We start from the raw sequence: 15,429 nt of genomic DNA, 5'->3' as shown, positions 1-15,429 counted from the left end.
TCCCACATTAGAGTTTTTATCCAAAGTATTTACCCCCTAAGTTTAATGGCATGAAATATATAGCCTAAAGCGTGACGTAAGTGTAGGGCTTTTTATTAAAGAAAGAATTATTCAAAAACATGCTGTAATTGCTGACATCTTAGGCAACAAAGAAGTGTGTGTTTACGCTTTATTATAATAGTATAGATAAGTAAATATAACATACCTCAGCAATGGAACCATTAGTCTAAAACAGACTTCAAGACTAAGTCCCTCCCAACAGTAAGCATAAAGAGTGCCATACACGGACATGTCGTTCCTTTTAGACAATGACACCATGCTCGCATCTATGGCATCATCCCACCAACCTGAAGCCGTTTCGCCTACAGAAACAAATTTAATGTCCATTTTCACTAGAGATTGCTTAAACGCGGTGGAAATCAGCAGTACAAGTAATAAAAACACCGTTAAAAATGATATTTCTTAGACAACATTCACATTTTATCACATTTTTTTAGTACAAAAGTCCCTTAGTATAGAGATAATATAAGATATTGCGTCTGTTAGAAAACTGGATAAACCTGGTCTTGTCTATAGAAGTCCGTTCTTTTGTGTAAGACCAGTCTTTTGTATAGAAAACTGTTCATCTACATGGAAGACTTTAGTTATATAGAAGACTGTTCTTTTGTATAGAAGACCGGTCTTTTATGTAGATTGTTCCTTTGTATAGAAAACTTTTCTTTTGTATAGAAGACCGTTCTTTTCTATAGAAGTTCGTTCTTTTGTTAGAAGACCGGGCTTTTATGTCGAAGACCATTTTTTTTGTAGAAGACCAGTCTCTTGTACAGAAGACTGTTCTTTTATATAAAAGTCCATTCTTTTGTTTAGAAGACCGGTCTTCTATGTAGAACACCAGTCTTTCGTATAGAAGACCGTTCTTTTGTATAAAAATCCTCTCTTTTGTACTCACCCGCTATCAACTGGCTGATAGTCTTCAGTAGACTGGAATCAGCAGCTATCAGAGCTTCCAATAAAGCTCCCAGCAGTAGACCACTCTCACCTTGAGCTTCAGAGAGACGTGCGGGCAGTAGACCGACATACCAGCTCCAAGTAGACCTGGTTAAAGGTGGAACTTATATAACCAACACGTTTGTTGTTGTTGAAGTTTTTTCCAATTTATTTATGCCCTAAGTAACAGCGTGAAAATATATAGCCTAAAGCGTGTCGTAAGTGTAGGGCTTTTTATTAAAGAAAGATTTTTTCAAAAAAGTAGTGCGTGTTTACGCTTTATTATCTTTACTTCTATACTAATATAATAAAGCGTAAACACACACTACTTTGTGACGTAGGATGTCAGCAATCACAGCATATTTTTAAATAATCATTTCTTTAATAAAAAGCCCCACATTTACGTCACGCTTTAGGCTATATATTTTCGCGCCATTAAACTTAGGGGGTAAATATTTTGGATAAAACCCCTAATGTAGGAAAGAGACCATAACTTGTTGCCAACATCAAGGAAGCATGATTACCATAGTAAGGTAATTGGTATTTCAACATCTGCAATTGAGAATTTGACAAATGTAAACAATAAAATAAAGTTTTTTATAATTTCAAGCGGATGAAGCCGCACTGGAACAGCTAGTTATCATAAAATTTGAAATGCAAGGGATAAAAATCTGAATGTTTTTGTCGTGATGTCTGTGTGTTTGTGTTTGATAATCTACGTAACTCTTTAACATATTAAAATGCGATTTTTACTAATATATTGTGATAGGTTTTGTTTATAAGCAAAGAAAGCAAAAATGACCCGAAATTTCGTCGCGCGATTTTGAGTTAAACTATTTAACTACGTCGTAGTCTTTGACTCCAAAAATCAAACAAAAAAATGGGACCCACCTGCAAGCATTACCTTTCGGATAAAAAATGAATTATCAAAATCGGTCCACTAGCGGCGGAGTTATGCCGTAACACACATAAAAAAAAAACATACAGACGAATTGAGTACCTCCTTCTTTTGGGAAGTCGGTCAAAAACTAGCTGTTCTCATGCGGATGAAGCCACATTATAGTATTAGTATGCAGTTTTTCATACTTATAAGCTTCTCCAGGCGGTAGTAAACCAATAAGTTTGGTTTTCATTTCGCATGTCGATGTTTCTGATTTCATTGTATTTATTAACCATTGCATCGGTTTCGATTCCGGTAACAATTTATTAGGTAAGAAAGAAACTTCTAGAAGTAAAGAATATTGTTGTTCGAAAGTGGATACTTTCTCGAATTCCGGCCACAACTGTTGGACAAGAAATCATATTTATATTATAAATGCGACAGTTTGTATGTTCGTAAGAGTTAACCTAAAAATGAACGGATCTCGATGATTGTCATACATGTAGAGATTTTGGAACACATAGACTATTTACTTTTGTTTTTTTATAATCCCACGCAGACGGAGTCGCGGGCAAAAGCTACAAGATATAGGACCTGTCTGTCTGTTAATTGTTAACAATCCAATGTGCATAGTATGTGATGGAAATATCGGATTTTTCCCTTATCTGACTGTGACGTCATCTTTAAGCTATCTGAAACTCTATCAGCCGGTGATGGGACAGTGTCAGTTAGTTTGAAATTAAAGTTAACTATAGTTTAACATACATACATAAAATACTTATACTTAAATTAGCAACAAAAGTATATAACACAATACATGAAACGCCCCCTGATGAATAGGGGGGAGAAATCCCCCCCCCCCCAGATGAAAATATCGTAAAATTGAGATAACTTAAAAAAGCTTAAATCTTACTTCTTACTAATATTATAAATGCGAAAGTTTAGATAGATGGATGGATGGATGGATGGATGGATGGATGGATGGATGGATGGATGGATGGATGGATAGATGGATGGTTGGATGTTTGTTAGAGTTTGTAGACTAAACGGCTGAACGGATTTCGATGAAATTTGGTATAGATGTAGAGGATAGTCTGGAATTACACATAGTCACACACCTTTGAAGGAAAACATCGTGATGCAACCTGCACATATCGGCGAAGAAATTCAAAGATATGTGTGAAGTCAACCAACCCGCACTTGGCCAGCGTGGTTGACTATGGCCTAGTCACCCCGTATTAGGGTAGGCTCCGAGACCCTCGGTGGGGACGTATAGTGAGCTGGTGATGATGATGATGATGACACACCTTTGTTTTTTTTAATTCCACGCGGACGGAGTCGCGGGCGAAAGCTAGTTACTTATAATTCCTACCATAATAAAATAAAGTTTATTTAGGGACAAAATAATTACTACCTTCCCCCTTTAGCCTATCCCCCCTTAATATTAAAAACAATAAACTCCACTTACCTGATCGACTAAATCCAGTACATCATAGTTTTCGATCTTCGAATATTTTACTAAAACCTTCATCACATCTCTCTGATGAAGAATCTTCACCAGATCAAAATTCATCACCAGATGATGAAATACCACCGGCATGAAGTCTACACTAAACCCTTCCAGTATCACCACTCTTTCAATATCTGGTGTAGGCAGAAACTTGAATATTATGTGCAGTAAATCAGTGAAATATGGAATAAAACGCTTTTTTATACCGTTTTGATGTTTTTCTACGATTAAAGGCAACCATATTTTTATTTCTTTTATCAAATCATTTTCAACGTTTTTATCGAAAATGTTTAGTAATATTTTCAATGATTTTATTAGATTTATATCTTCGAAGAAATCGTTTTTTATGTCAATTGCTATTTTGTCTATTTCAAACTCTTTACACCATAATTTGAAATTCATTATAAATTCTTTTGGTAAACATTTCAATAGGTTTTCATATCTTTTCAAGCATGTTAATAAATGTTGTCTGTGGTCAATTATTTCTTTGGGTTTTAATTTTAATAAGATAGTTGAAATTATTCTCACTGTATCCTAAAAAACAATCTATTTTTAATACTAGAGAAAAATGAGCACTCAGAGTGATCACTCATGTGACAGAAATGCGAATTTTAAGATGTGTGGTAACACGAATGGATAAGATACGAAATGAGTATATTAGAGGAAGTTTGAGAGTAGCCTCAATAGTAGAGAAGGTAAGGAGTAAAAGGTTAGCATGGGGGCATGTTATGAGGGATGAATCGCATGTTACAAGGAGAACGTTAGTTATGAGTGTGGAGGTACACCGGTAGAGGTAGACATAGAAAGAGATGGATTGTGTAAAAGGTGACATGATCAAGAAGGGAGTGACTGAGATGACGTATGATAGAGTTATGTGGAGGACAAAAACCTAGTAGGATAAGGAGATGACGATGACTCAGAGACACTAAGGGACGCAGGCCTATAAGAACTTACCTCTAGATGTAATTTCACCAAAATATCAGCATATTGAATACAAAAATTCAAAATACCATCCAAATAAAGACAATTACAATTTTCTTCAATATTAAATCCAACAAAATTCTCTTTTAATAATTTATTAGAAAAACTTTCATCGAAATCAAACATTTCTTTAGCAATCGATAGAATTACAAAAAGGCGGGAAACATCGCCATTTTGTTTCTCAATTACTTCAAAAACTTCACACCAATTAATTTCTTCCCCATATATTTGTTTTATAAAATCTAATGTCAATTTTATTTTATTCTTTAAAATAAGCACATCCGCCATTTTGTTAAAACGGCCGCCATCTTGTATTACGTTTAGAAGTTTCATTACAATACCAATTATTACATTTCTGAATAATTCTATTTTATCTATAAACAAATCTGTTGCATTTTTGAATATTATATTTGCTTTAGTTAAATTTGTTTCCGCTGTCCGTAATATTATTTCTGGAAGATATTTCTGTGCTAACACATTATCTTCTTTCATTATATTTACTAACATTTCCGCTATATCTAAAAATGCTTGTTTATTCACAGCTGTAAAAAAATAAAGATTATCTATACTATTATAATAAAGCGTAAACACACTTCTTTGTTGCCTAAGATGTCAGCAATTACAGCATATTTTGAATAATTCTTTTTTTAATAAAAATCCCTACACTTACACGCTTTTGGCTATATATCTTCACGCTAATAAGGGGGTAAATAAATTGGAAAAAAACCTTCATGTGGGAAAGGGACCATAAACTACAAGCTGCCAACATCAAGGAAGCAAGATTGCTAAGGTTTGTCATGTCATTTAGACATTTGCAATTGATAATTTGACAATTGTAAACAATAAAATATAGTTTTTGTAATTTCATGCGAATGAAGCCGCACGGGAACAACTAGTTTGAAATAAAACCTATCATAATATATTAGTAAAAATCGCATTACAATATGTTAAAGAGTTACGTAGATTATCAAACACAAACATACAGACATCACGACAAAAACAGACAGATTTTTGTCCCTTATTTCCCGAATTATATGATAACTAGCTGTTCTCGTGCGACTTCATCCGCTTGGAATTATAAAAACTTTATTTTATTGTTTACATTTGTCAAATTATCATTGTAAATGTCAAATTGATGACAAACTATGGCAACCTTGCTTCCTTAATGTTGGCAGCTTGTAGTTTATGGTCTCTTTCCCACGTTAGAGTTTTTATCCAAAATATTTACCCCCTAAGTTTAATTGCGTAAAATATATAGCCTAAAGCGTGACGTAGGTGTAGGGCTTTTTATTAAAGGAAGAATTATTCAAAAATATGGTGTAATTGCTGACATCTTAGGCAACAAAGAAGTGTGTGTTTACGCTTTATTATAATAGTATAGATAGAAGTATAGATGGGATATACTTACAGTATAATGTAGTGTCGTTTAACACTGCACTTGCTAGTTTTTCATAATGACCGATATGTTTAAGCGCAGTGGAAGCCGCGCTTCGATCTCCATTGCTTACGGTCTCCGTAAACTATATAAAACAGGACTGTATTTACATACTAACTGTTGCTGGCGACTTCTCCCGCGTGAAATTAAATAGCGTATGCTACTCACAGATAAATTATCTTTCTAGCAGTATTTCTTATTAAAACAGAACAGTAGTTTTCGAGTTATTTCAATACATACAAAAACACAAATCTTTCCTCTTCATTATATTACTATAAATGAGCTGTCGCCTGCAAACTTAGTTAGCGTGGAATTAAAAAAAGGGTCGTCTTTAACATTCCCGCGTGCATCTACTTTTTACCAGCTACCTTCCAAAGTCCCGTCTAAATCGGTCTACCCGTTCCAGAGATAGCGATCCGGTCGCCTTTTTGATAGCGCGGAATTAAAAAAAAGCAGCCTATAATGTCTATGTCAGCTACCCTTCAGTGAAAGTTCGGTCGAAATCGACCCACTCGTTTCGGAGATTACTACCAACAAACGCGGCTTGCGGACAGACAGACAGACAAACAAAAAAAATGCGATTTTCGTTATCAGCAACGCAAATATCTGGCTGAAATCTGTTATTTTTCTTTTTATATTAGACACTCCTATTTTATGTATACTAGCTTACCCGCGACTTGTAAGCGCGGTATTTAAAAGACCAAATGCAAGTAGCCTGTGTTCTTCCAGACTATACGTCTATACCAAATTTCATCGAAATCCGTTCAGCCGTTTAGGCTACAAACTCTAACAAACATCCATCTAAACTTTCGCATTTATAATATGGTATAACTTATAACTCACGTGAAACCATAGTATTATAGGCAGTGCTATATTCCCACATAGAGATAATATTTGCGTATGTACTTGTGCAGTTTGTAACAACGAACACGCACTTTTACTAAGTACTGTAAGTACTTTCTCATTTGGTACACGTTCCAATACTAAATGAAAAATATTTATTACTAACTTCCGCCCGCGATTTCATCCGAGTGGAAAAAAAACAAAAGTAGTCTGTGTTCTATACTATCCTCTACATATATGCCAAATGACACCGAAATCCGTTCAGCAGTTTAGGCTACAAACTCTAACATCCATCTAAACTTTCGCATTTATAATATTAGTAAGATAACTCGCGAATTCATCCGAGTTATATAAAAAATAACAAAAATAACCTTTTACTCAGTATTATAATATCTTTTTAATGGTAAAATTTTTGAAATCGACCCAGTAGTTTTTGAGTTATTCCAATTATAAAAATACAAATCTTTCCTCTTTATTTAGTATTAGCTGTTGCTCGCGAGTTCGCCCGCGTATAAAAAATATAGCCTATGTTACTAACTGTTAACATAGCCATTAAATTGTGAAAGAATTTTAAAAATCAGAACAGTAGTTTTTGAGTTATTTCTATACACACAAAAATACAAATCATTCCTTTTTATAATGTTTAGTATAGAAACAGTACGGACGAAAACGCGGGCAAAACAATAACATTTATAAAGTTAACTAAGAAATTATGAAAATTGTAAAATGCAGGTATTTACATAGGGAACATTTATTATATAAATATAGTTTATAACACTTACAGTTTGCGTAAAGTAAGTCTAACAAAACTTGTAACATCTTGGAATCCCCATATTTCAACGCTAAATTGTGAATTTCTTGTAGATTTAGCTGAAAAATAAATCAAATAAATACCAAAATGGAATTATTCGGCAAGAGAAAGGACGTATAAGGAAGGGTAAATATTAAATTCGAAATGTTTTTACTTTGTTCTGAAAGTTTCGAAAACACATTTTTTTTTATAACAAAGATGGCAAACGAGCAAGCGGCCACCTGAAATCGCCAAAATGACGAAGCGACCGCTGCCCATTGACATCTGCAATTGCAGATGCGTTGCCTACCCTTAATTGACGGAGGAGGAGACGCACATAAAGAGGACTTTTCCCTTCCTATGCGTCTCCTCCATCGTCAAATCCACTTTTCCTCCCCATCCTTTCCTCTTAAGAAAAGAGTGGAAAGGGAAAGGGACTAAAATTAGGTCTCCGGCACCACACTCATCAGACGAAACGCGGAATTGCTTCCACTTCACGCCTGTTTTCTGTGTGGTCGTGGTATTACACCGGGCGAGCCGGACTATTCGTGCGAAGATGGTAAGGCGGGCTCTACCACTGTTAAACACACACACATTTAAAATTACGATCATTGTAAATTAGTGGGTTTCAACATTTTTTGCACATACAGGGTTTTTTAAACAAAAGAATTGTAATTTGACGATTTTTAACAGATTATTGTTAAAATTATGTTTTTTGCAAAACAAAAATGTACTAAATTTTCTCAATAAAATTGATTTGTGAAATAAAAATTCACAAACACTCCAGTTTCCACCGAGTTATAAATATATTTCATCCGAAACTGAGAATAAGGCCGAAACTAGAATTTCGACTGTAACCAAAAATTTAGTTACTAGTAAATACCTTTATGTATATGTCGAGATTTCGCTATTTTTGCGAAATCAAGTCGTTTAAACACATAAATTACAAAAAATATTTTTACCTTTATAATAATTCCCTCGTTAACAACAGGAACAGATAAATTCATATATTTCTCTAAATGTATTGTTTCTTGTACATTTTCATTCATATGAGTATTTTGTCCATGTTTCCCTTAAAAAAAGAGTTTAAGTCATTTTGCTAATTTCTTTAGTTTACAATATAACTAGGAAAATCATAAAATAACAGCATTGTAAGTGTTAGGGCAAAATTTTAACTGCCAATTGAACTTTTCAGTTAAAATTATGCAGATGTAGGCAAAATTTTAACTTTCTAGTTAAACCTTTGTGTCTGTAGGCAAAATTTTAACTGACAATTAAACTTTTCAGTTAAAATTATGCAGCTGTAGGCGAAATTTAAACTGTTTTGTTAAACTTATGCGTCTGTAGGCAAAATTTTAACTGACAATTGAACTTTTCAGTTCAAATTATGCAAATTTAGACAAAATTTTAACTGTTTAGTTAAACTCATGCGTCTGTAGGCAAAATTTTAACTGACAATTGAACTTTACAATTAAAATATAATTTCCACAGGCATAGTTTTAACTATACATTTAATTGTTCAGTTAAAACTTAGCGTAAATAGTATGTAAAGGTTCAGTGTACAAACAGACAAAAAATATAATTTTTTACCTATAAACATAAATAATTCCTTTCGCAAATATCGTCCATCTTTCCCTTTGTATTCATTATGTTGCATTTTCTGCAATAATCTTATTATCTATATGGAAAAAACAAGTAAAATTAACGGTAAAGAATATCCGTCTCATATCTTTTTTGTCACATCTCTACCCTTCCCGTTTATGTACTATTGCATGGATGGGAATGGGAAAGATTTGTGAGAGAATGAAACGCATAGAAAGGGAAAATATCATTAATATGCGTACTTTTTAATAGCAACGCATCTGCAAATCTGTCTAGGGCATTTGTCGCTTCGCTATTTTGGCGAATTCCGATGGCAGTTCGCTCTTTTAACAATATATAGGGTAAAGAAAACATTCAGTAATAATATAGCTTTCTAAAGGTGAAAGAATTTTTGAAATCGGTCGAGTAGTTTTTGAGTTTATTAGTTACATAAAAAAACTTTCTCTACATATTAGTAATTAAATATTATTTTTCATGGCTTTTGCATACTTACGTTATTTAAAATGTTTAGATTTAATTCTTCATTCCTAGTAGATATAAGATTATCTAAAGCCTTGAGACAACGAGACAAAATTTTCGCTTCAAAATGAACAGAACGAGAAAAAATAATCTGAAAAACACTTCATTATTCAATAATTTAAAAAAAAACTAAATGTATGTTTAATTTTAAAATAGTGAAATGCCTGTTTTAAAAACGAAGATTTTAAATTATTATTATTGATTCAATGCAAGAAAATATAATTTATAGTAAGTGCAAAGGACATACAAAAAATATACGAAACTCGATTTATATTGTTAACTTTTTAAATTATGCACTAATAAAAAAAAAACAAACACCAAACATTAAATAAAACCCACTAAAATAAATAAATAAAAACCGCATTACAATCATTTAAACCACTCCTGAGATTAGCGAACACAAACACACAGACAAAAACTACCTTGAAAAATTTAAACCATCACTAGAAGAGTTTAAAAACCAAATAACCGCGTAGAAATAAAAAAAAAGTGAGTAGTCTATGTATTCTTCCAGACTATCCTCTACATCTATACCAAATTTCATCGAAGTCCGTTCAGCCGTTTAGTCTACAAACTCTAACAAACATCCATCTAAACTTTCGCATTTATAATATTAGTAAGATTAAACAAAACTAGCTGTTCCCGTGCGGCTTCATCCGCATGTAATTATGAAAATCTTATTTTACTGTTTATATTTGTCAAATTATCAATAGCAAATGTCAAAATGACATGACATGACAAACCTTAACAATCTTTCTTCCTTGATGTTGTCAGCAACTTATGGTCTCTTTCCCACATTAGGATTTTATCCGAAATATATAGCCTAAAGCGTGACGTAAGTGTAGGACTTTTTATTAAAAAAAATATTATTCAAAAATACGGTGTAATTGCTGACATCTTAGGCAACAAAGAAGTGTGTGTTTACGCTTTATTATAATAGTATAGAGTATAGATATACCTGTAGTGCTTGTAGAACTCTTGTTACAGTAACTCTTGACGCAGTGAGAACCAACGCTAAACAACTCTCATTCAACATTAAGTCATCGGTACAATCCTCTAGAGAAACATCCTGAGAATTAAAACAAATAAATGTAGAGATTCAAAATATATAGAGGAGTCAAATTTGACACTTGAAATAATTTTCACATAATCCTCAAAACATTTCAATAATAAATTATCATTAAATTATTAATTGTTATATTTTCTTTTGTAAATAAAAATGAAGCCTATTATAATTGTTATAAAATGTTTTATTACATGACAAAACGAGGTGGCACCAAACTTGACAAGTGATACCTTTCAGAGAAAGTACCGGTGGATTTGTTCACTGCCTCGTCTATACATTTTTAATGTCTGGGTAAATATATGTTGAATAGAGGAAGTTTGTGAGTAGCTGCAGGGGTAGAGAAGGTAAGGAGTAAAGTTAGCATGGGGGCATGTTATGAGGAGGGATGAATCATGTAACAAGGAGAACGTTAGTTATGAGTACAGCGGTAGAGGTAGACATAGAAAGAGATGGATAGTGTGAAAGGTGACATGATCAAGAAGGGAATGACTGAGATGACGTATGATAGTTATGTGGAGGACAAAAACCTGTTGCGCTGAGAGTAGGATAAGGAGGATGATGATGGTGAAACAGAACAATAATTAGAATGAATGAATGATTGAATGAGTGAATGAGCGAATGATTGAATGAGTGAATGATTGAACGACACTCACCTTCACCATATCCGCGTACAAATCGTCACTCCCATACCGCAGTAATCTAGCTACCCGCAACACTGCACCCCCTAAACCCTCCATCCCAGCGAGCAGCCGCTGCACCCCCCGACTGACGTCACTCACCCCCTCACCCCTCACATCACCCCCTAAAGGTATTATATACGAACTGATAATAATCAGATACGTTAACCTGTCTGGTAGTTCCTGGAAATGAGACTTTTTAAACAGCTAGAATTTTTTTTTTTCAAACATTTTGTAAAAAAAAACAGTCGATACCAATAAATTATTAAAAAAAAATTGTTTATTATGCAGAGAAGCTTTGTACACAAAAAACACCAAAAAAAAATATTTTTTTTTATGGTATCTACCACATTCATATTATTAAAAAACTAGTTTTCGGCCGCGATTCCGTCCGCATAGAATCAGAAAAAACAAAAGTGAGTAGCTTATGTGTTCTTTCAGACTACCCTCTACATTTTTACCAAATTTCACCGAAATCCATTCAGCAGTTTAGGCTACAAACTCTAAAAAACATCTATCTAAACTTTCACATTTATAATATTCCTAGCTACTGGCAACATAGTTTTTTAATAGTGGAAGATTTTTTTGAAATTTGTCCAGTAGTTTTTGAGTTATTTCAATACATACAAAAATACAAATCTTTCCTCTTTATAATATTTTATAAGCAAGAAGTAAAACGAAGATTAAAAACTCACCTCTAAATTCTCATTTAATTCGTATTGTAACAAAGATTCGTGTAAATATTCCATAAAATCAAGGAAAACTTTGGATTTTGGTTCATCTGAATTTTCAAAAAATAACATCCATAAAGGAAGATATTTGTCAATATTACCATTCTCTTTGTAACACTTGCATGTTTCATTTGCAAGGAAAATTATCGCGATCTATTAGCAAAAAAATTAAAAAAAAACTTTAAAAAATCCAGTAGCCATTTTTTTCTATTTTTTTTTTACCACAAGAACTTTCTCCTGACAATTTACAATACTATTGTCCCAAAATTATTTTTCAATGTTTTTTCCATTTTTTTTTTAAACAAAAACCAAAAACAAGCACTTTATGTTGCATTAAAAAACCTTTTTTAAGTAAAACAAATGTTTAATAGACACTAATTAAACAATATTGAAAACTGTTTAGATGAAAAAATTGAAAAAAAAGACTAAAAAAAATTAAAAAAAAATAAAAAAAACTCACCTTTCTATCACTAGATGGTGCTCTTAGTATACAATTTACTGCAATTTCTCTCTGATACTTATCTGGTATATTTTTATAAAATACTGAAACACTTTTCAGTAATTTCATATCTTTTTCTAGATTATACTCCAAACACCATTGTATCTAAAAGCATTATAACTAGCTTTCGACCGCAATTCTATCCGCGTGGAATTAAAAAAAACAACCAAGTGTTCTTCCAGTTCTCTACGTATGACAATCGAGATCCGTTCAGCAGTTTAGGATACAAACTAACAAATATTTACATTTTACTAATATTAATGCGAATGTTTAGATGGATGGATGTTTCGGGAAGTTTGAAGCCAAAACCGCTGGAGGAATCTTAATGAAAACTAGAGATGTAGATATAGTCTGAAAGAACACATAGGCTACTTGATTTTGTTTTTTTTTTCAATTCCACTCGTACGAAGACGCGGACGAAAGCTAGTTTATAATATTAGTAAGATTAGTATGATTTCATCCGTCCAACCTTTTGCGACCAGGGGACAGTTGGAACTTATTTTATTTCATAAGGGTTCTATCTGTCACCTTATTGGTGAAAGTGGGACTAAAAGGTGGGACGGATGAAATTTTTTATTCCCAAGTGGGGACAGAGCGGGTGACGGATGGAAAATCATTCATTCATTTCAAGGTAAAAGGCAATTCTGAACGTGGTAGTTAGTTATGTAGTGTTTCAATCAAAGCATATTTTTAAATTCTTTTTTATATAAGCCCTTACACGCTTTAGGTTATATATTTTCAAGCTATTAAACTTAGGGGATAAGTTGAAGAAATGCAAGAAAGGGACAAAAATTACAAGCCAATAGCAAAGCAAGATTGCTGACATAGGTAATTGTTAGCTAGTGACAGGCATTCTCATTTGTGCTTTGAATTTTGACATTTGCAATTAAACATTTTAAAGCAGGCCTTTGACTAAACTATCGCACAACTGTTGTGTACTGTGTGTGTGCACGACTGTCGATTATTTCGCAATTCAACTGTTCAGTTGCACAACTAAAAATCTAATAGTGTAGAATAACATCTCACAGGAAAGCGAGACTAAGGGCCTGTCCTACAATTTTTGTAAATTATCAGTCAATCCAACGTACAAAATACTAGCAGTTGCACGCGACTTCGCTCGTGAAATTAAAAACTAATAAAAACAGCCTATGTTACTGTAAAAATAGCTTTTTAATGGTGAAAGAATTTTTGCAATCGGTCCAGTCGTCTTTGATTTATTCCAATACATACAAAAAACCAAAAATACAAATTTTCCCTCTTTATAATATTAGCATAGATGTGATGGATTGGATTTTGGTACTATATCTGACAGCGTCACTTAAACTATCTGAACCTCTATCAGCCAGTAGTGGGACAGACCGTAAACAATGCAGAAGTTCAATCAAAGGTAATAAGTAAGTTTTTACATATCACCATCCACTTGCCCTTATCCCTTACGGAGGGTCGGCACAGTATGTGCTGCTCCATACATCTCTATCAGCCATATCTGAATACACTCCTTTCTTAAGCATATCCTCTTTCACACAATCCATACTTTCTTCGGTCTTCCTCTACCTTTGTAGCCCACTTAACACTTTCTGGTTTATTTCCCCATCGTCGCGTCGCATAACATTCACAGTGACGTCACTTATCTGAGTCTCTATCAGCCAGTAGCGGGACAGGCCGTAAACAATGCGATAGTTCAGTCAAAGGTAAAGTTTTTACACAGCGAGAAAAGCTAGTTTTAATATCTCACCATTTCACAATGTTCGTAAGTAAGTCTGTCGTGTCTGAGTGCGTGTATCGCGTGCATGTCGCAATACACGCGTGCTGCACGCGTATTCACCGCGTGTAATACGCGTAATACAGTATACTTCAATTCACAGTTACTTGAATGTTTAAATTTAAATGTTTCTGTATTTACTATTGCATTAAACTGTAAATAAGTAACCTATAGTTAATTTTTTTAAAAACCCAAAAAAATGAATAAATAGATATTCGAAAACATCGAAAAAAATTACAAAAAATACGGCAAGTGGGATTTAAACTCGAAAGAACGTATAACGGGTGAAAAGTAAGAAACTTTGTACAGTCAGCTTTATAAATATAAATACATCTATGTCTATACTATTTTTATTATAATAAAGCGTAAACACACACTTTTTTTGTTGCCTAAGATGTCAACAATTACAGCAATTTTTTGAATAATTCTTTTTTTAATAAAAAGCCCTACACTTACGTCACGCTTTAGGCTATACATTTTCACGCCATTAAACTTAGGGGGTAAATATTTTGGATAAAAACCCAAATATGGGTAAGAGACCATAAGTTGCTGCCAACATTAAGGAAGCAAGATTATTAAGGTTTGTCATGTCATGTTATTTTGACATTTGCTATTGATAAATTGACAAATGTAAACAATAAAATAAAACATAAATTCATGCGGATAAAACCGCACGGGGACAGCTAGTGTATACATATTTAAACATCTGACTGTACATGTCGATTTTTTTTTAAATTCTTTATAAGTTGGAAAACGGCTTACTTTAGAGCGATTTTCCTTGAAAACCTGTTCAATGGCATTGTACACTGAAAGTATGGCTTGTCGGTTGACACCATGAGTGTCAGAATCCGGGTAAGATTGCCATAATGACATCCTTATTCTGGGGTCGTTCGCTAAAAGCTCCCGGAATAAGTCTGCGTGCTTTGCTAATATTTTGAGATACACTAAAGAAAAAACACATTTTTAACAAACTTCATAAATGTTCTATCATAAATGTTCTATCTACCTTCCCCTTTCTTATAATAATGGGAAGGGTAGTGAATTTAACAGGGGAGGAGACGTAATAACCTTTTTCTGTTCTTTCCTTCATGTCTGTTAGGACAGCATTTAACCATACTGCAGATCAAATTGCCCAAAATTTCTAGAC

General features: G+C 33.3%; 1 protein-coding gene across 3 annotated transcripts in view; it reads right to left on the bottom strand.

Moving 5' to 3' along the window:
- LOC106107610 overlaps positions 1 to 15,429 on the bottom strand; it is a 50,429-nt gene that overhangs the window by 29,868 nt on the left and 5,132 nt on the right. For all 3 annotated transcript variants that reach the window (XM_013288511.1, XM_013288512.1, XM_013288513.1), the window contains exons 7-23: positions 15,045 to 15,226; positions 14,256 to 14,435; positions 12,482 to 12,625; positions 11,986 to 12,174; positions 11,267 to 11,473; positions 10,506 to 10,616; positions 9,522 to 9,638; positions 9,017 to 9,104; positions 8,389 to 8,498; positions 7,419 to 7,506; positions 6,637 to 6,776; positions 5,767 to 5,878; positions 4,332 to 4,900; positions 3,336 to 3,911; positions 2,074 to 2,270; positions 950 to 1,095; positions 206 to 362 (exon numbers count right to left, since the gene is read on the bottom strand). In XM_013288511.1, the coding sequence (XP_013143965.1) occupies positions 206 to 362; positions 950 to 1,095; positions 2,074 to 2,270; positions 3,336 to 3,911; positions 4,332 to 4,900; positions 5,767 to 5,878; positions 6,637 to 6,776; positions 7,419 to 7,506; positions 8,389 to 8,498; positions 9,017 to 9,104; positions 9,522 to 9,638; positions 10,506 to 10,616; positions 11,267 to 11,473; positions 11,986 to 12,174; positions 12,482 to 12,625; positions 14,256 to 14,435; positions 15,045 to 15,226 (3,313 nt within the window). The remainder of the gene's footprint in view (positions 1 to 205; positions 363 to 949; positions 1,096 to 2,073; positions 2,271 to 3,335; positions 3,912 to 4,331; positions 4,901 to 5,766; positions 5,879 to 6,636; positions 6,777 to 7,418; positions 7,507 to 8,388; positions 8,499 to 9,016; positions 9,105 to 9,521; positions 9,639 to 10,505; positions 10,617 to 11,266; positions 11,474 to 11,985; positions 12,175 to 12,481; positions 12,626 to 14,255; positions 14,436 to 15,044; positions 15,227 to 15,429) is intronic.

This window comes from Papilio polytes, unplaced genomic scaffold (genome assembly GCF_000836215.1).
Source record: "Papilio polytes unplaced genomic scaffold, Ppol_1.0 DF821956.1, whole genome shotgun sequence".
Taxonomy (NCBI): domain Eukaryota; kingdom Metazoa; phylum Arthropoda; class Insecta; order Lepidoptera; family Papilionidae; genus Papilio; species Papilio polytes.
Note: the sequence above shows the minus strand (reverse complement) of the source record. Positions and strands in the feature narration are given on the sequence as shown.